Genomic DNA, 25,937 nt, shown 5'->3' with positions numbered 1-25,937 from the left:
TTAACAATTAGACATACCTTACACACCTTCTCTAGTATTGTGATTGAAGGAATTTCATCAACCAATTGTTTAGTTCCAAGCTGGTGTAAGCTCGTGAAATTGAAGTGATCATACCTTGAGTGCTAAAGCCAAAACTCCTCCTCAAATTTAGTGGCCTTTAAGCATTGAACTATACTAGTGTGTAAGTTTATTTGAAAGGTTCTGTTCCTTGAGAGAGAGGCTTGCAAAATCAACCTCTACTAGATTAAAATAGCTCAAGAAAATCTTGCTCCATGGTGACTAAGAATCCTCTTTGACTTAGTTACTCAATGCTTAACATATTGCACTTCATCCCAAGTACATATAGTATGTTCTCCACAATTGCAGGTTTTCCATCTCTTTTCTCGATTACAATGTTGCCAACACCATCAACATTCAAGGTTTTGTCATAAGCAAATCAAACCTTGCTCTTTTTGGATCTATCAAGATCACTCAACAACTCCTTATGACTGGTAATGTGATTCGAGCAACCTGAATCAAGATACCATTACTCATTTTGTACAACATCATCATTATTGGTTGTCATCAATAGAATAGGATTTGAGTCTGAATCTTCTTGGACACATGTGCTTCATTATCACTTGTTCTTTTCTGCTTGCCTTTTCCAGACCAATAGTCATTAGCAAACTTGAATCACTAAAATTTCTTTTATCAAATTTCTATCCTCTTTTGCCTTTTGCTGACCTTCCTCTTTTATTTGAAGATTCAAGTTTGTCACCATCAGCCTTCGAATGTTCTAGATTAGAGGATCAACTTCCATTGCTGAATTTGCCTTTTTCCTTTCTTCCATTTTCTTTTATGTCCACTCTCTTTCTTTGTTGCCTGAGATCACAATGATTGATCAACACTTTTTTCACTACTCCTTTCATCCAGTCTCATTTCATGAGCTTCAAGAGATCCATGTAGCTCCTCAATCTTCATGGACTCAACATTTTTGGACTCCTTAATTGCGACTACTATGTGATCAAATCTGGGGATCATTTTACAAAGAATCTTGTCAAGAATCATTTCATTGGTCATATTTTCTCCATATGCTTTCATTTGATTGTGATAGTTATGACTCTTGTAAAATAGTCTGCTACCTTTTCAAGATCCTTCATTTTTAGTATCTTATATTGCCTACGTAAAGATTGAAGTTGCACTTTCTTGACTTTCCCATTACCAGCGTGACATTTTTGCAGTATGTCCCAAACCTCCTTGGTTGTGGTTACTACAAAGATCTTTTCAAAGTGGGCATCATAAACACTTTGATGTAGAAGAAACATGGCCTTTCAATCTTTTTTTTTTTGTGATTCTTTATATGCTGCTCTCTTGGCTTTACTAACATCTTCACTTGGTACCGTATACCCATTTGTCAACTTTAAAGCATCTTGAAAACCAAACATCACCTTCATCTAGGCGTTTCATCTATCCCAATTCTTGCTTCCAAGAATTGGTAAGTGGTAGGGATGTTTCCACTAGACCCAACCATCACCACCAGTTTCTTTTTTGCAATTTTGGCCGCATACTACTCTATCAAATTTTCTTGTCTTATCTTTTGATCATCCCACAATAATAAGTAATAACTTTTTTCGGGGTATGAAAAATTTCCATTGGCTATACTTCTTGACTTGAGTAAGAGGATCATAACTTTAAGGGATTTTCCATTTTTGTTAGTTGCAAATGTTGAAAAAACATAACATTGGATGATTTGCAAGATGAAAATATGCATGATGTTTGATTAATGGTAAAAAGTAAATAACAAAGAATGAGTTTGTCATATGGAATTTAAAGGAACCTTCAAGAAATTAAGGATGGATAATTTTGTTAATCCATGGAAGGATAACAATCTAGGAAACACTCTCGTGTGAATACTCACTCATCAAATCCAACACTAAATGGAATAGGGGCAAGAGAGAAAAGAAAAACCCGGTAATGGAGAATTTGAAAGAGAGAGAAAGCTAAAAATAAAACCTAAGAGTGAAAAGCATTGAATGGTTTAAGAACGTTTCATAGTGTTCAATTACTATTAGAGCATTTTCAAAATATAATGAATTTATTTAAAATTTAAAATAAACTACACATACAATATGAACACTACATAGTTACTATAAAAAATGAAGGGCAAAGTCTATACCAAAAAAGAAAGCATGCAGTTACCATTTTATCCTTTAATTGACAAATATATTCTAGTTACAACATCTTATTTATAAGACTCAACTTTTTAAAATTATTTGTTCCTTTATATAAGATCTAATTCATATTGTCTCATGTTTTAATTATTTTTATACTAAAAGTATCCCTAATTAAATAAGAGAGAAATTATATTAATATACATTGAGAAGAGAGAAAAATATTAGTTACAATGATACTTTTAAAAAATATAAATTTATGACAAAAATTTATCACTATCAATTAAATTAATTATTTTTTTTAAATTTAATGAATTAAATAATTAACTCTTATAAATAAGAACAAATATAATGCAATTCAAAGGGAGAAGTATAATTTAGAGGTAATGCGGTAAATGTGTATAACAATAGAAAATATTATAGATAAAATGAATATTTTAATAAGTGGGAAATGATCTTTTATCCTTCGTTAATAAAAGCTAAACAGTAAGGTTGGAATAAAAAGGGAAAGGTTTGATGGGGAGAGTGTGTGCCTCACGAAACCACCGCCACGGCACCGCCGCTAAGGCACCAACATGGATCTCCCAACACACAGCATATCTCTCTATGCAATGATCGAAGCAAAACCTGCAACCAATGCAACAACAACAAATGACAATAATATGCACTTTTTCGCAATCGATTTCTGAAGATGGAACTTCCTCACGGTTAACCGTGCCAAGTTTGATCGACAATGTCTTCAAGAACCATGACCTCGGGTTCTGGTCGCGTCGCCTGCTACTTTTGTTTTTGCTTCCTTTTAGCACCTCCGGTTTCATCACCACCCCTTACTGATCCTACTACCGCTTAATCAAAAAACCTGGTTATGCCCCGAACTTGACGCCGCAACGGCGGAGAAAACAGAAACGACAGTACGAAAAATCCCATTTTCAGTTTTGATTTGGCTTAGGATTCAACAAATCATCATGGACTTGTTTTGAACGCTCCATGTTGGTGTGTGTAAAGGAGTAATAGCATCAACAATGTCAACTTTTACTAAAGGGCAAAGGAGTAATATCAATCGATGCCATCTAAAAAGAATTTACTTTAAACGGTTACAAATTGTAGCAGGAAATAAATCTTGATCATTCAATATTATACGAATAAATCGGACGGACGTTAAAAGATGATTTAGAATGGACCACTTAATTCAATGGTTCAGCCTGGCCTGTGACAGAATTTAAAAGCTTAATTAATTGAGTTCACATCGAAGAAGGGATTGATTGGAGAGGGAGGGGTATCATCCGAACCCCGTCCCGTTCTCACTGTCTCATTCAAAGGTCTTTTTTCTTCCCTTCTTCCTTCCTACTTTTATTCAATTTCCAACCTTTTTCTCTCTTTCTTTTCCCAATTGAATGACAACAACTCCAACTACATAGTAATATTATTATTCTAAGTTTGATGATTTGATGCTCCTCGTGTTTTTCTTTTCCATCTTTTAAGCGTTTTCGACCCTCTCCGACCATGGGAACCTGCTTTTCCGCCACCAAAGTCAGCGGCTCCCACGGCAACGCCGTCACCGTCAACAAGAACCGCAAGGGGGCCGCGAAGCCGAAATCAGAGACGGCAACGGCGAATCCCCTACGGCACAAGGCAAGTTCGCGCCACGTGCCGTGCGGGAAGCGCACCGATTTCGGTTACGAGAAGGATTTCGATCAGCGTTACTCGCTCGGAAAATTGCTCGGGCACGGCCAATTTGGTTACACTTACGTTGGAATCGACAAAGCCAATGGCGATCGCGTCGCCGTTAAGAGGCTTGAGAAGAGTAAGGTATTTCCGTTAATGCCATCGTCGTTTTGCTCCTAAATCTTATAATTCAATTCATCGTGTTTTTGTTTGTAGTTTTTAGGAATTAATTAGTTATGCTTTAAATTTGGTGGCAGATGGTTCTGCCTATTGCCGTTGAGGATGTTAAGCGAGAGGTCAAGATATTGAAAGCACTTACTGGCCATGAGAATGTGGTTCAGTTCTATAATGCTTTTGAAGATGGTTCTTATGTGTACATAGTTATGGAGTAAGTTGCTCTGCTAGTTGATTCTGTTTTGTGTTTGTGTTGCTCTGATTTTTAGCTTTGGATTTATCTTTGGGAGCTCAATTCTATCAAATTTTGGTTTGTGTGTTTATATATGTGTTTCCTAGGTTGTGCGAGGGTGGAGAACTGCTAGATCGGATATTGGCCAAGTAAGTATGGTTTGATTTTGGATGTGATTGCTATTTTTGGAGTAAATCACAACAATTTAGTTGAATGGAAGTGTGTGTTTGGTTTATTGTTTGCACGCATTACAATTTAGTTGAATGGAAAAATCTGTGAGAGGAAGGATTTTGAGTTGGAAATTCCTTTGAGGGTTTCTAACTGAAATCCTAACAGGCTGTTAGTCCCTGAGATTGAAAGTGTTGGTTACTTTAGTCCTTTGCGTTATACAACTTTTACTACAGTCCTAACTTTGCTTAAGCCTTAATGTTACAAAATATTATTCAGTTTAGTCATTAATACTAGTGAAAAAATGTAGTGGAATGCATTAAACATTTTATGAAGTTGGGGACAATAATGAAAGTTTTGTAAAGTCAGGGACTATAGTGACTAACACTTAAAGGGTTCAAGGACTAGAGTGGAGGTTTACTCATTATGGTTATGTGTCAGAATTTCTATGTTGAAATTGCAGAACCAGGGTCAATGATTTTTGGTTATATGTTTATGTGTTTGGCAGAAAGCTGTTTTTGTGTACCAGAACTAATTTCCTCTTCATTTGCTTTAATCAGGAAGGACAGTCGTTATACTGAAAGAGACGCAGCGGTGGTTGTAAGGCAGATGCTCAAGGTTGCAGCTGAGTGTCATTTACATGGTTTGGTACACCGGGACATGAAACCAGAGGTATGATCAAGCACATTTGCATATCTGCCAAATTTGTGTGAAATGAGATCTATACTACTAGATGCTATACATAATATATTAATATTTTTACCTATTCTTGCAGAATTTTCTTTTTAAATCAACCAAAGAAGATTCACCTTTAAAGGCCACTGATTTTGGTTTGTCAGATTTCATAAAACCTGGTGAGGGAAAGTCTTGATTTTTGTGGTCAATTTCTTTCTTTTTCTTTTCTTCCATTTTTTGTTTCAGGCTTGTTCTCCTATTTCTTCAGTTGAGTTATCAGGCATGCTCTTGCCATTTTTATTTGAGATTTGTTTTTCTCTATCTTTGAAAAAAAATGCAGGAAAAAAGTTTCATGATATTGTTGGCAGTGCTTACTATGTTGCACCTGAAGTGTTAAAACGTAAGTCTGGTCCTCAATCAGATGTGTGGAGTATTGGTGTTATTACATACATATTGTTGTGCGGAAGACGCCCATTTTGGGATAAGACTGAGGATGGTATCTTCAAGGAGGTACAGTACTTTATTGTGTAATTTTCTGATTTTCTAATTTATATGGTATTCGTTATCCATTCTTGTATCTTAATGACATGATAAGTCTATGACCTTTACTTTAATTGTCCACTTGATTTTGAGTTTTTACCAATGTTGTTAATGGCGGATGGCGGTTCATGGCGGAAAGTCAAAAATCCGCCATAAAAATATGGCGGATAGCGTAGCGGAAAATGGCGGATGTCATGGCGGACACAAAAAAAAAAAAAAACATATATATAAACTCATTGAAATTGAAAAAAATAAAGGATTGCATTCAAATAAACTAAAAAAGTTTCATGAGTTCATACAATAATCAAGTACCAACACCAAATAAACTCATTAAAGAGTTCAAAATAAGAAAATGATAAAAACATAATGCAAAGGGCAAAGTGAAGGTTGAGGCTCTAATCATCTTCTCCAATCCCAACATAATCATCTTCGTTGTTATCATATGGTAATGGAGCATCTCCCTCTCCCTCTTCCCCATCAGACGCCTCAAAATTGACCATGATTTCTTCTTCTTCAGATTCAACATCAATATTCTCCTCAACATCTAGATCCTCATCATTTTCTTGGACTGCTTTTTGCTTCCTTGATGAAGATCCAACAACCATTGCCTGTTTTTTAGAAGTTTGGGCAGCAGCAACACTTGTTTTTTGCTTTTTCCGCCTAGTATACATCCTACACTCTCCAACCCCCGAAGCCTGATACACAGTTGCCCAATTTAGAGCATCATCATCTTCAAATACCAAATCATTTCCAGCATCATTATCATCATCTTGATCCATCTCTCCCACGAGCCATTCATTGCATACATCAATATCATTAAGAGAAATTGGATCAATTTCATCTCTTGCATTATATCTTTGCTTCAATTGTTGGTTGTATTTGACAAACACCAAATCATGCAACCTCTTGTGCTCAAGCCTATTTCTTTTTTTGGAATGAATCTACAACATAACAATAAATGTTGATTTCAATCTCAAATATACTCCAAATATAACTTGATCATCAAAATTAAATAAAATTAAAAAGTATAGTTAGAGTTTTGTCACAATTACTTGCTCAAACACACTCCAATTTCTTTCACATCCTGAAGCACTGCAAGTCAAACTCAAAATCTTAATAGCCAGCTTCTGCAAATTTGGAGTTTGTGACCTAAACATTCGCCACCAATATGCTGCAATACCAATTACCAACCAAGAGCATAACTTAGAATTCTGAATTATAACACTAATACATAAAAAAAATAGTATGATAAAAGTTTCTTACTAGGAGAATGGGTTTTCCTTTGAGCCATTGCAAAGTCGGAACCAAAGTGGTCAGCACCAATCTTGTAAAGATGCAACTCGGTTAGAATTTTCTGTTGCACATCAAATTGTGGAATCAACTTCTTAATGCACTCAAACAAACCATTGGTGACCTCAAAATCAAACTCTAAGTCAGTGTTGTCATAAAAGAACTTTGGATTTAAGAAGTGGGCAGCTGCATGCAATGGCCTATGAAGCTGACAATTCCATCTTTTATCAATGATTTCAAACACATCTTTGTACTTGCTTTCATTGTTGTTGAAAGACTTCATAATTGTTTCTTTTGCCTTGTCCATTGCTTCATAAATATAGCCCATGGCTGGTTTCCTTTCACCATCCACAAGACGAAGCACTTTCACAAGTGGAGCCATGACTTTAAGAGTGTAAACCACACTATTCCAAAAAGAAGGCATGAGCACTACCTTTGCAGCTTCTTTTCCCTTAGGCTCCTTAGATAGCTTGTTCAAGGTCCATTCATCAGAAGTAAACATTTTTCTAATATTGGCTTTCTCTTTGTGAAGCCTTTCCAAGGTTAGATAAGAAGTGGCAAATCTAGTAATAGCATGTCTCACCAATTCCCTCTTGTTTGTAAAATTTCTCAACAAACTTAAGGTACTAGAATGGGCATAGATAAACCCAACTAGATTAATTGCCCTTCTAATGGTCTTCCTTATCAAGGGAAGCTTCCCAATATCTTCAAGCATCAAATCAATACAATGAGCTGCACAAGGAGTCCAATAAATATGTTTCCTTTTCTCCTCCAACAACTTACCCGCTAAAACATAGTTGCTCCCATTATCGGTTACAACTTGAACAACATTCTCTTCTCCAACTTCCTCCACAATGGCATCAAGCAACTCAAAAAGCTTTTCACCTGTCTTCACAAAACCAGAGCCATCAACAGACTTCAAAAACATGGTACCAGCTTGAGAGTTAATCAAAAAATTAATGATGCATCTTTGTTTCCGATCAGTCCATGCATCGGACATAATAGTACAACCATACTTGACCCATTGCTCCCTATGGCCTTTCATCAAATTTTCAGTATATTCAACTTCCTTCTTCAAGTGTGGAACTCTGATGTCATGATAGCTAGGAATGGGCAAATGTGCCCCATATTGACCAATGGCTGCAACCATGTTCTCAAAGCTTTTCAATTTAATGAGGTTGAATGACAAACCTGCTTGGTACCAAAAGCGAGCAATATGTTGATGCACCTTCAATACTTCATTCTTATCCATTGACTCTCTTATGTTCATTTGCCTCAGCATCTCCATTTTTCTCCGATTGATTGCATTTTCTGGATTCTTACAGAATTTGTCCATTGGTCCTTTTTTAGTCCCACACTTTGTCTTTGCACTTGCAGCAGCATTACAAGAGTCCGCAAACTCATCTTCTTCACTTCCATCACATCCAATCGGTTCACCAAATTCAAAATCTCTTATATTTGCCATATTACCACTGCCAGAAGTACTGTAAGTGGTCCCACTTTTTTTTGTAGCCATATATTCCTTCAACTCTTCGATTACATTTGGGGGAGTTTTCTTGCAAGCTGCAACGTTGCCCGACTTCCCAATCAGGTGTTGTTTGGCTCGGGTTATTCCTCCCTTAGTGATTTTTCCACAAAAATTACAAACAATGGTGTTTGTATCTCCTTCCACTAGTGAATGGCAATATTTCCAGCCTGGGTCTGCCTTATTTTTCCTCGTTGCACTTGCAGTAGCAGCATCGGATGATGGTTCAGTCATTTAAAAGAGGACTGAACAGAAAAAAAAAATCATGGTGTCAAATAGGAAAAAAAAAAAAAAGGGACTGCTAACAGTAAAAAGGGGTGTCAAATAGCAAAAGGAAAAAAAAACTGTAGACAGAAAAATGGGGGGTGTCAAATAGCAAAAGGAAAAAAAAAGCTGTAGACAGAAAAATGGGGGGTGTCAAACAGCAAAAAGCCCAAAAAAAAAAAAAAAGAAACAGATCAGCTGACCCGCGTCTTCTTCCTTCCTCTTCTTCGTCTTCTTCTTTCTCGAGACAGAAAAATGGGGGGTGTCGCGCGTTGTCGGGGCTCGTCGTCGGAGGTCGTCGGCGCCGTTCGTGCGTTGCGGGCCTCGTCGCGGCGGCGGCTGGGTGCGGCGGGGAGGGGGTGGTGTCGCGGCGGCGGCTGGGAGCGGCGGGGTTCGGGAGGGACGCAGGCAGGTTCGGGAGGGAATGGAAGCTGTTGGAGGGACGGCTAGGTGTTCTGAACGCAAGCTGTGGAGGGTTTTTAATTTAATGAATAACCGGGTAGGGTTGGGTCGGGTCGGCCCAACTCCTACCGCGGACAAAAGCCGAAGATTCCCGCCATTTCCGCCATCCCGCCACGACCGCCATGGCTATGGCGGCCGCCATGGCGCCGCCATCCCAAACCCGCCACGCCACCGCTATTCGGTGGCGTTTTTTCGCAAACCCGCCATGGAAAACCGCCATGGCGCCGCCATGGCCGCCATTTAACAACACTGGTTTTTACTAAGGAATTTGTAATGTTTTTTGTTGTTGTGTATAATTAATGATCTGATCTGATATATGCAGGTCTTACGTAAGAAGCCCGATTTTCGTCGGAAACCATGGCCAACTATTAGTAATGCTGCAAAAGATTTTGTGAAAAAATTACTAGTAAAGGATCCTCGGGCGAGATTAACTGCTGCTCAAGCTTTATGTATGTATCATGTTTTCTTACATTGAAAAAACCGTTTATGTTATTTGAGCCTTTAAGTGATATTTGACTGTTAATAAAAATAGTAATGATGATGATAATAATAACGATGATGATGTTGATAATAATATTAATAAATAATAGTAATTATAATAAAATAATTTAAGGTTGTTGTCATCGAATCAAATTTAGGCTTGTGCTATATGGCACCTAAATTTTAGGCATTGAATTTATTGAATTCGACATACATCCCAGTTTAAATGCTAAATTTGTTGTTAGAACTAAGAATATTTTTTAACTTTGTATTTATGCAATTATATAAAGTTTTAATGATTCCAAATATTGAAGTCAGAGACATTGCTATAGCCTCATTTTTCAGTTCTATCATGTGACTACATTTAAAATTTTGCTTTTAACCTTTTCTTGCTGAGATCAATTTGTCTTTTAATGGCAAGTAATTACTCAATTATTTGTAATAATTTAAGTTACACTTATTGTCTTCTTTTATATGTAACTAAAAGTGCTTTTATGTGTAATTGTGTTGCATTATGTTGAATGTTTTGATTAAACCTAATATTTCAGCACATCCATGGGTTAGAGAAGGAGGAGAAGCATTGGAGATTCCTATTGATATATCTGTCCTGAGCAACATGCGGCAGTTTGTGAAATATAGTCGATTCAAACAATTTGCACTGAGGGTAAGAGAAATTAATTCTAGCCTTTTCAGGTCAGAAGGCATGGAACCTGTTTGATGTCCAGCTTTTTTTATAATTGATTACTGTTGGAATATATGGAAATATCTTGCCATATCCTTATATTATCCTTTAGAATTAATTTCCCTATTTCTTCTTTATCTCTTGGGATTAGTTACCATATTTCTTCATCTTAGTGTAATTAAGGTTATTGCTACAATACAAGTTTTATGAACATATCAAACATATAATGTCAACAATTACCCTGCAGGCATTGGCTAGCACACTTAATGAAGAAGAGTTGGCTGATATAAAAGATCAATTTGATGCTATAGATGTAGACAAAAATGGTTCGATTAGCCTGGAAGAGATGAGACAGGTAGCATTTAATTTACTGGCTTTGTGACTAACTTGTTGATAAGCAACAGATAGTATACACGAGGAAACATGGTAAGGGAAGTGTAGGGGATCATCCCACTAGAGGAGTAACTAACTTAGTGGGGAATGTGTGATGGGACAGGTGGCAGAGAGAGAAAGGAGGGCTGTAACGTTATATGCTGAGGGAATAATCAGTAGTGGGGGCATGTATGGATTCAGTTAGAAACTGCATGGGAGTTTTCTAAGCAGCTCGAAATGCTTAGCCTGTTTTCTGCAATTTTCATTTCCATTGTTCATCCATTGTAATTCACAAGTTAGATCCCATTTGAACTCTAACTTGATTTACATCAATAATATCTCCCATTTTCATCTTAAAATTGTTATTTTACTGTTTATTTACTTCTGGATATCAGATTGAGTCCTATCAATTTGGTATCAAGAGCCTCGGTTTCGATCTAAACGGTGGATGGTGGTTACGAGACACATCATGGAGAACAGAATCGATACGATGGAAGAGCGATTGGGGAACGTGGAAGCGACGGTGGCAGAGATCCGTCAACTGCTGCTGGAACAGAACGAGAGACCTCGCCGGAGACAGGGAAGACCTCTAGGTCGGGGAGATCCACGTAACAATGACGACGACGGGAGTGATAGTAGCACGTTATCACATGGATCACGTTTCCGACCACGACGGCACGGTGGTGGTAACGAACGGAGGTATTTTGGCGGGAGAAGGAAGTTGGAGATCCCTGTTTTTAAGGGTGATGATGCTTACGGGTGGTTAGTTCGTGTTGAACGGTACTTCAGGCTGAATGAAGTACGTGAACATGATAAGGTGGATGCAGTGATGATTGCGATGGAGGACAGAGCGTTGAATTGGTTCCAATGGTGGGAGGATCAAACACCATTGAGGAGTTGGGAAGAGTTTAAGGAGGCAGTGATTCGAAGGTTTCAACCGGGAATACTCCACAATCCCTTAGGACCTTTATTGAGTCTGAAACAAGATAGCACCGTCATGGAGTATAGAGAAAAATTTGAGATGTTGGTAGCCCCATTGAGAAGGGAGGAGAGGGGAATGCTTGATAGCATTTTCCTCAATGGATTGAAGGAGGAGTTGCAGGCAGAAATGAAGTTGTATGACTATCATGATCTTGCTGACATGATGGATCGTGCATTGTTACTAGAAGAAAAAAATGAAGCTCTGAGGAGGAGGGGAATTACTGGGAGAGATAGAACAGAATGGAAGGATAAAGGTGGAGGGTCCAAGTTTCGAAATCCTGGTGATTTTGGTAAGGACAGAAGGGAAATACCTAAAGTAAGTGGAGTAAGTGAGAAGGTGGAAGGAAAAGGGGTGGAAGGTGTGAGAGGTAGGAGACTGAATCCTGCAGAGTTAGAGGAGAGAAGTAAGAAGGGACTGTGTTTTAAATGTGGGGACAAGTGGAATAGAGAGCACATCTGCAAGTTCAAACATATGAGCTTGAGGCTGTGTGAAGGAGGTAGTGAGGAAGAAGAGATGGAAGAGGAGATAGAGAAGGTAGACAGTGAAACAGATGTTGTTGGGGAGTTGAAAACCTTGCAATTGTCATTACAAAGCAAGGAAGGTTTCACTTCTAATAAATCATTTAAAGTCTGGGTGACCATTAAGGAGAGGCAGGTACTTACCTTGATTGACTCTGGAGCTACCAGTAATTTTATAGCTTCAAAGTTAGTGGAGGAATTGGGATTAGAACTGACAGAGACACCTAGTTATGTCATTGAAGTAGGCAATGGTGAAAAGGTAAGAAATCAGGGGGTATGTGAAGACCTGCAGTTCCAAATTCAAGGTGTGGAATTCAAACAACATTTCTTTTTGATGGAGTTAGGAGGGTCAGAGATGGTGTTAGGAATGGATTGGTTGGCTAGCTTAGGCAATATTGAAGCTAATTTTGGAAATTTGTGCCTAAGGTGGGAGGCTGAAGGGAAGAAGTATAGCATTCAAGGTGACCCAACTATGTGTAATAGGCAATCATCTTGGAAGGCTATGATGAAGGCTCTAGCTGATGCAGGGGTAGGCTTTTACATACAGTTTATGGAGGCAGAGTTGGAAGAAGTAAGGGAAGCAGAAGGGTTCAATCAGTGGCAGCAGATACTGGGAGAATTTGCAGCAGTTTTTGACATGCCAACAGGTTTACCACCCATCAGAGAGCATGATCATCCTATAATGCTCAAACCTGGGGCTGTCATTCCTAATATCAGGCCTTATAGATATCCCTATTATCAGAAAAATGAGATTGAGAAGATTGTGAAGGAAATGATGCAAGCTGGAATAATAAGGCACAGTACCAGTCCTTATTCAAGTCCAGTTTTATTGGTTAAAAAGAAGGATGGAGGATGGAGATTCTGCACTGACTACAGAGCTCTCAACAAGGTGACAATTCCCAACAAATTCCCTATACCAGTAATTGATGAATTATTAGATGAATTAGGGGGCTCAGTTATTTTTTCCAAACTTGATTTGAAATCTGGCTATCATCAAATTAGAATGAAGGAGGAAGATATTGCTAAAACTGCCTTCAGGACCCATGAGGGCCATTATGAGTACTTAGTTATGCCATTTGGCTTAACTAATGCTCCTTCAACATTCCAGGCTCTAATGAATGAAGTGTTGAGACCATATCTGAGGAGGTTTGTGTTGGTATTTTTTGATGACATCCTTATTTACAGCAAGAGTGAAGAAGAACACAAGTTGCATTTGAGGGAAATACTGCAAGTGTTGAGAAGGAATCAGTTATATGCTAACAAGAAGAAGTGTTCCTTTGCCCAGAAGGAAGTGGAATATCTTGGCCATCTGATATCTGATAAGGGGGTGTCAGCCGACCCCAAGAAGATAGAAGACATGCTCAAATGGCCACATCCTAAGGAACTCAAGGGCTTGAGAGGATTCTTAGGATTGACTGGGTACTACAGGAAATTTGTAAAGAATTACAGTAAAATAGCGTGGCCACTCACCCAGTTACTGAAGAAGGATAGTTTCTTGTGGAATGATGAAGCTCAACAAGCATTTGACCAATTGAAACAAGCAATGACTACTGTTCCTGTGCTAGCTATGCCAGATTTTGACAAGGAGTTTGTGATAGAAACTGATGCTTCAGGGAAGGGTATAGGTGCAGTACTTATGCAAGAAGGAAGACCAGTGGCATACATGAGCCAAACCTTATCTGACAGGGCTCAAGGTAAATCTGTTTATGAGAGAGAATTAATGGCAATTGTCATAGCCATTCAGAAATGGAGGCCATATTTGTTAGGGAGACATTTTCAAGTGCATACAGACCAGAAAAGCTTGAAATTTCTCACTGAGCAAAGAGTCATGGGGGAAGATCAACAAAAGTGGATTGCTAAATTAATAGGGTATGATTTTGAAGTTAAGTACAAACCCGGAAAGGAGAACAATGCAGCTGATGCATTGTCAAGACAAATGACTTATGCCACTATCACCACTGTGCAATGTGAAGTATGGGAGGGTCTGGAAGATGAAGTGCAGAATGATGAGAAGCTGAAGGTTCTGGTGCAAGCCTTAGTTGGTGATCCTCTCAGTCACCCAGGGTACCAGTTGAAGGGAGGGAGGTTGTATCATGAAGGAAGAGTAGTGATTCCCAAGAATTCACCCAGAATTGCTTGGTTGTTACATGAATTCCATGCTACTGCTGTGGGAGGTCATTCTGGGTACCTCAGAACTTATAAAAAAAATTTCTGGATTAGTCTATTGGGAAGGCATGAGAAAGCAGATCAAGGAGTATGTACAGGCCTGTGAGGTGTGTCAGCAGAATAAGTACCAGACATTGAAACCTGGAGGGTTACTCCAACCCCTGCCAATCCCTAAACAAATATGGGCTGACATCTCAATGGATTTCATAGGTGGGCTACCTAAGGTGCAAGGTACTGATACCATTATGGTGGTGGTGGACAGGTTAACTAAATATGCTCATTTTTTACCTGTTAGTCACCCTTACACAGCTAAGGATATAGCTAGTTTATTCATTAAAGAAATAGTCAGATTACATGGATTTCCTACTTCCATAGTTTCTGACCGGGACAAGGTCTTTCTTAGTAATTTCTGGTCAGAATTGTTTAAGCAGGCAGGCACTAAATTGAAGTATAGTAGTGCATATCACCCTCAGTCTGATGGACAAACGGAGGTGGTGAATAGGTGCGTGGAAACTTACTTGAGGTGTTTAACTGGAAGGCAACCAAAGCAGTGGCCTAAGTGGTTAGCCTGGGCAGAATATTGGTACAATACCAACTACCATGCTTCACTCAAAACTACTCCATTTGAGGCACTATACGGGAGAGAGCCACCTATGCTAGTCAAGGGTGATGTCAGTCTATCTGCAGTGGAAGAGGTTAACAAACTCACAGCTGAGAGGAATGCGATGTTAAAGGAAATGCAGGAACAACTATTGAGGGCACAAGATGTTATGAGAACTCAAGCTAATAAGCACAGAAGGGAGGTTGTTTATCAGATTGGTGACATGGTATATCTAAAAATTCAACCTTACAAGTTGAAGAAACTAGCAAACAGGTTCAATCAAAAATTGAGCCCAAGATACTATGGCCCTTATGAAGTAGAGCAAAAGATAGGTGAAGTAGCATATAAATTGAAGTTGCCAGCTGACAGCAGAGTCCATCCAGTGTTTCATGCTTCATTGTTGAAGAAAGCTCTAGCACCTAATGTTGAGCCTCAGCCCTTACCAGCTTGCATGAATGAAAACTGGCAATTAGAGCCTGAGCCAGAGGAAGCTGTAGACACAAGGAAGAATGAACAGGGAGTAGTGGAAGTCTTGGTGAAATGGAAAGACCTTCCAGACTTTGAAAATTCCTGGGAGCCAGTGGAAAAGCTCAGATCAGAATTTCCTGGATTTCTTCTTGAGGGCAAGAAGAGTTTTGAAGGCGGGGGAATTGATAAGCAACAGATAGTATACACGAGGAAACATGGTAAGGGAAGTGTAGGGGATCATCCCACTAGAGGAGTAACTAACTTAGTGGGGAATGTGTGATGGGACAGGTGGCAGAGAGAGAAAGGAGGGCTGTAACGTTATATGCTGAGGGAATAATCAGTAGTGGGGGCATGTATGGATTCAGTTAGAAACTGCATGGGAGTTTTCTAAGCAGCTCGAAATGCTTAGCCTGTTTTCTGCAATTTTCATTTCCATTGTTCATCCATTGTAATTCACAAGTTAGATCCCATTTGAACTCTAACTTGATTTACATCAATAATATCTCCCATTTTCATCTTAAAATTGTTATTTTACTGTTTATTTACTTCTGGATATCAGATTGAGTCCTATCACTTGTTTGCGAGCAAATTATTCCCTTAAATATCTTTTCCCTACTTTAGTCTAAAGGGAAGATTTTGTGCAGGCTCTTGCCAAAGATCTTCCTTGGAAATTGAAAGAATCACGTGTACTAGAGATATTGCAAGCGGTTAGTATGTTTGATCTTTTACAAGAAACACACATTGTTTTGTTTGCTGCTTCTCAGCATGTCTAAAATTTGTTAGGCATGAAATTTGGTGATTAATATTACTTTCACTTCTACGACAATTTATGTGGCCTCCCAAAATCACTCTTTTCCACTAATGTTGCTTTGTTCTACTATTTGGCTTGCAAAAATAATCTTGAGTATTTATTTGCAGATAGACAACAACACTGATGGTCTAGTGGATTTCCGGGAGTTTGTAGCGGCTACATTACACGTGCATCAATTGGAGGAAGACTCTGACAAGTGGCAGCAACTGTCACAGGCTGCTTTTGAGAAATTTGACCTAGATAAAGATGGCTATATTACTCCGGAAGAACTTAGAATGGTTGGTCTCACATCATTTGTCAAGCTCTAAACACATTATGAAAAATTCTCTAAAAGATTAGAAATTGTTCTCTTGTAGTTTACTTACCTATATTAGCATCCGTATAAGTTTACCATTTAGGGGAACAGTTAGAAGATCTGCTTAGTTTGAGCCGTGCATATCTGTAAAAATAAAAGTTAAAAATAATTTACATACATAGTTGCTGCAGCTAATATTCCTTTTTGGCTTTTCAGCATACATGCTTGAGAGGCTCCGTTGATCCTTTGCTAGAGGAAGCTGATATTGACAAAGATGGAAAAATAAGCCTACCAGAGTTTCGGAGACTTCTTAGAACTGCAAGCATGGGTTCTCAAAATGTTTCAAGCCCATCTGTTCATCGGCGGCAGAGGTTCTAGATTAGAGGTGCTTCAGAGGCTGAGATAAGTTTGGAGAAACGAGTGGTGGAGTTCCTCTAAGTAACTTATTGTGTGATTGTGCTGAGTCTCTTAAGACTATCTTCTATCATGCAGATTGACAATCTATGATACTCAAAACTCCAGTTTTGGACTGTGGTAATCCCCTGCGCGGGGATTATGTCCACAATGTCACGAGGACTACATCAAGAAGTGTTTGGTAGAGTTTATGTAGACGATTCATGGACTGGCTTCAGGTATATTGCAGTTTCAGCAGTATCATTTATGTGTCGGAGTTTTCTTGGTTGTGGCATGCAAGTAATGTGTAACTACAAATAAAATCTTCTAGCCAAAAATGAAAAAAAAAATATAAATAAACATGAAATGAAATACGTGGATCAAATTCTGTTCTCACTATATTTCCATCTCATTCTTATTTTATTCCTCTGCAGAAAAAGCGATTACATCCTGCTGTTCTTAGTAGATACTAATGAAATGATTGCATAAATTTGGTGTACTAGTTTGAGTCTGAAATGTATTTATGTTTATATTTATTTATATATAGTTCTCTTCTCTGAAGAATTAGTGGGGGGGCAACAATGTGATTGTGGATTGATGACTTAAGGGAGTGGTTGATGTCTCTGATGACTTGCATTGGAGGTCACTTGTGGGTATGTGCTCTTGCTGTGTTTCTATTATTATGAATGATATGACAGGTTTTTATTTGTAATAGCAATTGAAGCGAGAAGTGGCTAGGACGAATGATGCATTTTTCATGCATCGTTTGTTGAATCATATTCTGTTCTAGCCTCGTATACAGTACATCAAGGCTTTCTTATTATGGGAAATTGATTTCTGAAAAGTATATGCATTAAGGTAACTATGTTAGTCACGAACTTGAATTTTCTCACGAAATTGAATAACAGGATCGTCATATTAGAAAGATAAAGACATTATTAGTTTTTTAGTATAATTAATAGATCCCATAAACCAGCATGACGAGTCTTTGCATACTTGTGTTCAGTGGCGGACCTACACTATGGTGAGGGTGTGCACTTGCACCCCTTCATTTTTTAAAATTCACTAATAAATTTTCTTTTAAATTAAAAATTATAAATAAAATCTTATATTTTTGTATTTTATATCATATACATATAGTTGAATCCATTGATTTTATTTTTTATAATTTGGCCTCACTGATCTAGGATCTTGGGTCCGCCACTGCTTGTGTTCATTTTTAACTAGTCAAGATAATGTGACTGCACTAGCACTACAAGAGTTTATATGATGCCTTTATTATTAAAGGCCGATTATTTTATGTTGTCAGGAGAGCATCTGTAACATTGATAATTTTGCTTTAGAAATTGCAACATATTGTGAAATGATACTCATTCGTAGTCCTGTGCTTCTTTTTCTTTTTCCTTTTGTTCTCTTCATGTACCAAAATTTGATTTTAACTAGAAATATTAAAAATAAAATAAAAGGAGCCTGAAGAAGATTATGGTTTGAGTGTCGTGAGTGTAGATTCCAGTTGACCAATTGAGTCGTTTGCAAGTGAATTTATAGTATTTTTATTTTTTAAAAATAATTTTAATAGCTAAGATATCATGAAATAAAAATGTCACCAAAGACAATCTGAAGCCATAATTTATTATACATTTTATCTTACAAACAGCATTTCTCGTAATTTATTTCCACACGTATAATTGTCTGCATGATAGAGGCATTTTATAAAAAAACAAGCAACATCCCATACAATATTTGTTGCTTAAGAATGAATCAAACTCTTAATTTTCCACACAATAACGATCCCAACACAGCCAATTTTTAGCCCAAAATAGAAGTATCCAAACAAGCAAATGAGCTTCCCCGTACCTGTGCTGCAACACAATATGTAGAGTTGAAAATACTGTATCGATTCCTTTGAAATTTCTTTGTTTCAGGAAGACACTAAAAAATGTTGTAAATGAGGATAACTACTCGATAGTGATTTTGCTCTATTTCCTTCTCCTTTTCTTCTCCAAAAATGAAACCCAACGGAAATGTAAGCGGTGGCTTAATAATTTCAGAATTGTTGTGTTTGATTTTTCAAGATGTTTTTAAATGTTTTTTTTTGGTCGTTTTTTTATAAACCATTTCTAGAGTTCCATAAATTTTCACAAACGACATATTTTGTATGGTTTTATTGATATTTATTTTACAAGCTTTACTTTGCTAATAATGTAGTTAATATATAGCCATTTTTTAAAAATATATTTCTTGACTAAAACATGATAACAAAGATTAAAAAAATATTTACAATTAAACATAATCCTTGTTTTAATTTCTTCAATTATTTTAATTTAAATTATGGAATTATTATACTAACTAATTATAATTTATTTTCTTTCCTCAGTCATTATAAAAAAATTAATACTCACTCCATCCTTTTTAAATACTACAGATCAAGAAATAAGATTATTATTTATATTTATATTAAAATCACTTTAATTTATAAAAATTCCCTTTTACTTATGGACTACCAAAGAGAACATAGTATCCAACTATCTATCCTAAAAAAGGAAATATAAAGATTAAAATATATTTTTTTTCGTGAAATTGACAAAGTTTAAATTTCATTCTCCACAATTTTAAAAGATTAGTTGTTTCCGAACCTACAATTATGATTTTATTACCCCGGCAAAACTTTGTAAATTTTACTGGACCAAAATTTCTTTTAGCCTATTTGTAATTAAACTGCTTCTGCAATTTGTTTCAACTGGAGCGGGAATACTTAATTATAAGCTATGACAAGAACACGTTGAACTTGAAGGAGACGAGAGGAGGGTTCCAAGTTACAAGGAGCGAAGAATGCGTGAGAGAATGAAGATAGTGAGTTACAACGTGAACGCTCTGAGGCAGCGCATAGCGCAGTTCGGGTCTCTCCGGAATCTGCTAAATTCATTCGACGCCGACATCGTTTGTTTTCAGGTGCTTCCCAATTCATCGTTTTTTTTATTCTCAAATTTCTCTCATTCTATTCACAAATGCTGCTTCCTTCAGGAGACGAAACTGCGGAGGCAGGAAGTCACAGCGGATTTGGTCATGGCCGGCGGATACGAATCGTTCTTTTCCTGCACCCGCACCTCCCAGAAGGGTCGAACTGGCTATTCCGGTAACCCCTCTCTTTCATCATCTAAATGGAATGTAAACAAATACACGGTATTGTTTGTGTTTTAGATGTCAAATGTTGTTTATCAATATCATAGGCTAAAAGCCTAACATTTTTTTTTTGTCTTCTCGGAGTCATAAGGTTGCCTTGATGGTGAAGAGAAAAAAATGAGAAAGAGAAGTGGGGGATTTGAATCTTTCCCATTAACAAATTAACTGACCTTTGGAAAAGTTTTTAAAAAAATTGTTTCCTCATTTTAATTTTTAGTTTAACTTTGGTCTCTGAGTTTAAAAAGTTTCACTTGTTAGACCAAATTGGTTCTTCCTTCAGGCATCCCCGTAAGTTTACCACGTGTGATAGGGAATGAAAGATAGCAGCAGAAGACATATTCAAGGAGAAAGAAACAAAGGTGCAGACACAGGACAAAGGGGTGCAGATAGCAGCAAAGGAGAAGAGGACCATCACAAGGCCCTCTTACCTTAGTGACTACGTATAGAGAAGCTTTGTTGAGAGGAAGCTGACGTGGCTTGGATACTGGTATTGCTAGGGAGGAATTGTTGGTAATGAGGAGACAGCATAACCATATTTGAGCACCAATGATTGCCTCAGGATATTCCTTGGCACAAGATGACAAAAGCTGTTAGTAGGAAAACTAGTATAAATAAGGCAATTGTAATTCAAGCAAAGGTGTGAAATATCAAAGCTTCTGTTTCCTGCCTTTCTTTGTTTCTGGAGGTACTGGCCTCGAATCCAGTTTATCTTCTCCTTCTTCCTCTTTGTTTCTGGAGGTGCTGACCCTCGAAGTCAGCAACAAGCCGCTGCACGTAACGTGTCACTGATTAAATTAGTGTGATAAACTAATGGAAGAATCAACTTGGTCTAAACAGAATCACTTTAAGGGACAAAAGTGAAACTTTATAAACTTTTCTAATAAATTTAGTCAATAATAAAAAAAGTGTTTACAAAATGTGTTAGAGAGTGTCTCAACTATACTTCTTAGGCAATAAATTGTGTTGAGTGTCCAGGTGTTATTATATTTTGTCGTGTGAAGTCTGCATTTTTGAGTAATGAAGTGGTGTTGCAGCTGGCAGAAAAGGAAGGGTTTACTGGTCTTTTGGGAAACTTTCAAACTAGCAACAATAAATTGCCATTCTTGATGGGAGATCTTTAGGAATTTACAAAAGATGAGCTTCTAAGTCTTGATAGTGAGGGGCGATGCATAATCACAGATCACACTCACTTTGGTGAAATGGAATCAGTTTAAGCAAATTTTTTACAGGATATTACAGGTATTTGAAATGTTTATTTGTCAATGGAATCAGTGAATGATATGACTAAATCGAAAAGTCATTGCTTTGCAGAATTTTTTCCATATTTCAAACGGTGGATTTTGTTTTTATGTGGACTTTGGTAGTATTTTATGCTTCAATTATGTGTTATTGGATAATTATACTAATTATAAGACGAGTTGATAATTTGGAGCTACAGTTTGAGATTCTCCAAACTTGTTAATGTTGATTATGTTTGAATTGGTTCATCCAATTGTATCATTGCTAAGAAAATGGGACCTGAATACTGCTTGCCCATCTGAATACGTAGAGTTTAAGAAACTCTAGAGCTAGTTTTCAAAATTAGTATTTGTTACTATTTCTTTTGTGTTACCTGTAAATTTGTATGATTCAATGAACATTACCCTGTCTAAAAAGGAAACTATACTTTTTAAAAATGGGACATGAATATCGTAGTCTATGTGCAGTGCTTGTTTTTTTCTGACTGTTTTTGTATAGAACTCAAAATTTTCATTTTTCTTTTGTTTTCTGTTTGATTGATGTTGATAGTCTCTTTAATAGAAAAGATGGGGGTCCCTCTTGCATCAAGGAAGGAGAATATTTGTTGTTGTTGATCTCAATATTGCGCCATTTGCAATTGATCGATGTGATATAGGACCTGATTTTGAAAAAAACGAGTGAGCTTACTGCCAGAATTCTATGAGGTATTTTTAATGTCTAATCTGATATGCTGATAATTATCCTAACTTTTTTCCTGAATTTATGTGTAGGTTTAATGGTTCAAATCAATGTTAATTGAAAATTGGGGCCAATTTTCTGATGTCTTCAGAGCAAAACATCCTGATAGGTATGGATCTTGGAGTTACCAGTTTTGTTAAATATCAGATATTGATGTGTAGTTTCCAATTGGAGATTTAATTCCTGATTTTGATACCTGATGAACATTGCCTTGTCTGAAAATGGAGATTGGAGAATGTTTTTATTCTATCTTCTTTATAAATCTTTTTATCTTTTTTATCTTGTCATCTGTTTTATGTTTTTTTTTCATGTATAATATATCTTTTATCTTTATTGTTTATATAGGATTATGTTGCTTTCAAATTGAAGTCACCTTTTCAATTTTCGAAATTCAGATTATAAAAATGTTTTGTTTGAATATAATGAACTTTATATTTAATTTTAAATCTTATTCTTTGTATGCCAGACTCATTTCTCTGTGCATGTGACTACTGGCTAGTAATATATGCATCATCCATATTTTCCCTTCTTCCTGTCTCTTCTAATTTTACGTTGTGTTTTCCATATTTTGTGGTCACACCTTCAATATGATCAGTATTAATCTTGATAAATCGTATTTGTCTATTTTGAGATTGTATGCAGAAGGGAAGCCTACACCAGTTGGTCACAAAATACAGGTGCTGAAGTATTTAACTTCGGAAGTAGAATTGATCATATTCTGTTTGCTGGTTCATGCTAACATGAATTGGACCTGCAATGCCATAGTTTTATAAGATGCCTTGTCAAGGAATGTGATATTCTGACACAGTATAAACGGTGTAAACCAGAAAGCACACTGAGGTAAGATACAAACATGTGAAATCCTAAGCCATTTTGTCTTTGAAACTAAACGGTTAATTTTTTATTTTTAGATGTAAATTTTAGATACTCGGTGATACTGTAACATGCTCTATGTTTTGGATTATATCATTTTGCATTGCACAGGAAATTGGCAAAAATCGTCTCCCTACTTTCAGAAATTGTTGCTTTTCCACTCCTAGTGTGGTTCTTCACCACTACTGTGTCTAATGGTTAAATGCTGCATGTCTTCCTTGGGGTTAAGTATATAAGTTCTAACTGAATTCCTGATCAGCTCAGTGCCCATAGGTGGAAGGGAGGGCGTAGCGTTAAACTGGAAGGATCTGATCATGCTCCAGTTTTTATGTCTTTACATGAAATTCCTGATGTCTCTCTGCACAGTACTCCTCCCTTATCTGCTAGATATGTTCCCATGGTTCATGGCATACAGCAAACTGTAGCTGCAAAACATTGTTTCTTCTTTGGATGAGATTCTCTGTTCATATGATGTCATTGTTAATGTGTATTTGTTTCTAAACCTTTTCTTGCAGTGTCAGTGTTGATGAAAAGACAAGTTTCTAAAAAAATGAAATCATTTGAGATGGCACAAGAAGACATTGCAATGGATAGTACTTGTGAGAGAAAAGAACCAGTGAACAGAGCTGGTTCATCCACAAGTCCAAATGAATGCCATTTTCCTCCAAGCCAGGATTGAAGGTAGTAGCATTTTGAAACCAACAAACTTTCTGGAGGTTCCTCTCAGGAGTCTGTTTCTAAATCAGGAAGTGAAAATGAAACATCAACAACCAGGCAATGTAACAAATCCAACAAAAAGCTAAAAGTAGTCAATGGTCCCAGCTCTCACTTCGGTCATTTTTCCAGAAAAGTGCAAATCTTGACAATGGTAGTTCTGTAAAAGTAGTCAATGACTCATGTACTGATTACTCAAATAATCAGGCAGAACCCTCTCAACCAAGCCCTCGTTTACAGGAAACTCCAACAGTATTTGCTCATAGTAGCAGTCCCAAGAAATATGGGTTGGATACTGATACATGTGATCAGGATTTAGCTGGACCAAATGGTAGTTCCACAAAAGAAGAAATGAGTAATGTGGCTTCACTAGAGTGGCAACGAATACAACAGTTGATGCAGAACAGTATACCTATTTGCAAGGGCTATAAGGAACCTTGTATTGCTCGGGTGGTGAAGAAACAAGGACCTAATTTTGGCCGCAGATTCTATGTTTGTGCCCACGCTGAGGTAATCTGTTTCCATTGAGTGGTTTTGGGCATTGTGGTTCTACCTTTTTAAAGGCCTTGTGCTTCTAGGTAACTTTTTAAAATTATTCTTCTGCACTACACCATGGCTGTGTTTGGTTCCAAAGAGAGGAAGTTACCGAAGACGGAAATGGGGTGGGTGCGTTTGGTTCGTGCGCTTTTGGAGAGAGTAAAATTACAAATTTCTCTCTTCCCAATTGCAGTAAAATCGATTTTCTTTGGATTTTAGAAAGAAAGAAAAAATTATTTGCCACATATTTCTCTTAAACCAAACAACATAACATATCATTTTATTTCTACTTTTTTTTTTTCAAATTATCTCTTTTATTTCTATTTACCCTATTTATTTGCTTTAAATCAAACACACACTATAGTTTTGTGAGGACTCGATCCATCTGTCCATCAAAGAAATTCAATCGCTTATTAAAACTAGAGTAATGTTGATCTCTAGTTTTATAAGGTTGTCAAACTCGGAAGTTTATGAATGTTCATTAAGGGTTGATAAATCTGATTTGTAAACTACCACTATATGGCAATTTAGTTGTAGGTGCTAAATTGATAGTCTTTCTTTTGAGGACCAAAATAAGGATTGTCTTGTAAGAACTAGCAAACTTGCACCATCTATTATAACGCAGAAGAAAAGTAATAAGCAACATGTTTTAAGGGAGGGATTGCATTTTGAGAAATACTAGAAACATTCTCTGACACACTCTTTTGATTGACAAAAATTTATTTAAAATGATAATTTTGTGGATCTCACATCATATTTAATGATTCTCATTCCTGATTTTATGGTTTTATCAATCAATTCTAACCAATTAGAAAAAACATGTTTAAAGGAGTGTATTGCTAGCACTCTTCTTGGGTTTTAATAAGCTATCCTAGAGCTTGTCATGCGTCTGCTTGAGTTATATTATGGTTATAGCCACCAGTTCTGATAGGTTGGATCGTATTCTGTTTTACATCTTGTCTTCCTTTGTCATTTCAAAATTTGTGCATCACCTCCCTATCCAGAAGATTAACGTGTTTTTCCACTTTCAGGGCCCTGCATCTAATCTTGAAGCAAACTGCGGTTACTTTAAATGGGCTTCTTCAAAGTCCAAGAATAAATAATGGGAGAATGATGTTATAATCAAAGAATGATTCATTTGTCCTTCTCATCCAAGTTTCTTTCATAATAACAATATGGAGCTGAAATACCAGTTTTGCATTACTAATTCCCTTGTCTGTCCACCTTTTTATCAAATAATCCTTGTAGCTTCCTGCTACAATTGTGAATTTTTAGTTTGGCGCAATCAGCTGTTATCATATGTAAAAGAAGAGTGCTAGCAACACACTCTTTTATTGATCAAAATTGAACGAGAACTATAAAATCACGAGTGAGGTTTATTAAATAAGTTGAATCTACATAATTTTATGTTTTTTTAACAAATTTTGACCAATAGTAGAAAGTAGAAAATTTTGTTAAAAAGTGTGTTAACATTTTTGTACGTAAAATAGTAGACATGTTTCTCCATAGAGAAGAATAATTAAAGGGTAGACTCACGAATTGGATAACATCATGTCCCTGCCTTATGTTTGGTTTGAGATGTGTTCCATCAGGGTTGTGCTTAGGGTGAACTTAAGTTCCCTTGTCCCCATATTTTCTTTGGCTAAGAGCTTAAATACCTTAAGGTGAAAATAGCCATATGAAGTGACATAGGTGGTAAATGCCACATATGAAGAAAATAGTCACATTATTACTGTGCCA

At 36.9% G+C, this 25,937-nt stretch overlaps 1 protein-coding gene and 1 pseudogene across 5 annotated transcripts; both read left to right on the top strand.

Annotated features, from left to right (window-relative positions):
• Window positions 1-3,352: 3,352 nt before the first annotated feature.
• LOC114390428 (calcium-dependent protein kinase 16-like) lies at window positions 3,353-17,757 on the top strand. 5 transcript variants are annotated; one of them, XR_003661904.1, is made up of 14 exons: window positions 3,353-3,469; window positions 3,633-3,959; window positions 4,073-4,203; window positions 4,329-4,370; window positions 4,950-5,061; window positions 5,165-5,243; window positions 5,405-5,574; window positions 9,468-9,594; window positions 10,174-10,289; window positions 10,555-10,662; window positions 16,059-16,121; window positions 16,333-16,503; window positions 16,737-17,152; window positions 17,461-17,757. XR_003661904.1 is itself a non-coding variant. In XM_028351168.1 (13 exons), exons 2-13 carry the CDS (start codon window positions 3,654-3,656, stop codon window positions 16,896-16,898), a joined length of 1,587 nt encoding a protein of 528 aa, XP_028206969.1. In that variant the 5' UTR covers window positions 3,353-3,469; window positions 3,633-3,653; the 3' UTR covers window positions 16,899-17,723. The 5 variants fall into 5 exon arrangements, 3 of the variants coding, with proteins under 3 accessions (XP_028206969.1, XP_028206970.1, XP_028206971.1); XR_003661903.1 differs by having other exon boundaries at window positions 17,348-17,468; XM_028351168.1 differs by having other exon boundaries at window positions 16,737-17,723.
• A 1,958-nt stretch (window positions 17,758-19,715) lies between these two features.
• LOC114390430 lies at window positions 19,716-25,482 on the top strand (annotated as a pseudogene).
• The last annotated feature ends 455 nt before the right edge of the window (window positions 25,483-25,937 follow it).

The sequence above is a fragment of the Glycine soja genome, chromosome 16 (assembly GCF_004193775.1).
Source record: "Glycine soja cultivar W05 chromosome 16, ASM419377v2, whole genome shotgun sequence".
NCBI lineage: Eukaryota > Viridiplantae > Streptophyta > Magnoliopsida > Fabales > Fabaceae > Glycine > Glycine soja.
This window is presented reverse-complemented; position numbering and strand designations above follow the sequence as displayed.

Coding starts and splice junctions, on each gene's coding strand:
- LOC114390428 (XM_028351168.1), top strand. CDS start 3,654: ATGGGAACCTGCTTTTCCGCCACCAAAGTCAGCGGCTCCCACGGCAAC. Junction 4,371..4,949: donor CTAGATCGGATATTGGCCAA/GTAAGTATGGTT, acceptor TGCTTTAATCAG/GAAGGACAGTCGTTATACTG. Junction 5,062..5,164: donor ACCGGGACATGAAACCAGAG/GTATGATCAAGC, acceptor CTATTCTTGCAG/AATTTTCTTTTTAAATCAAC.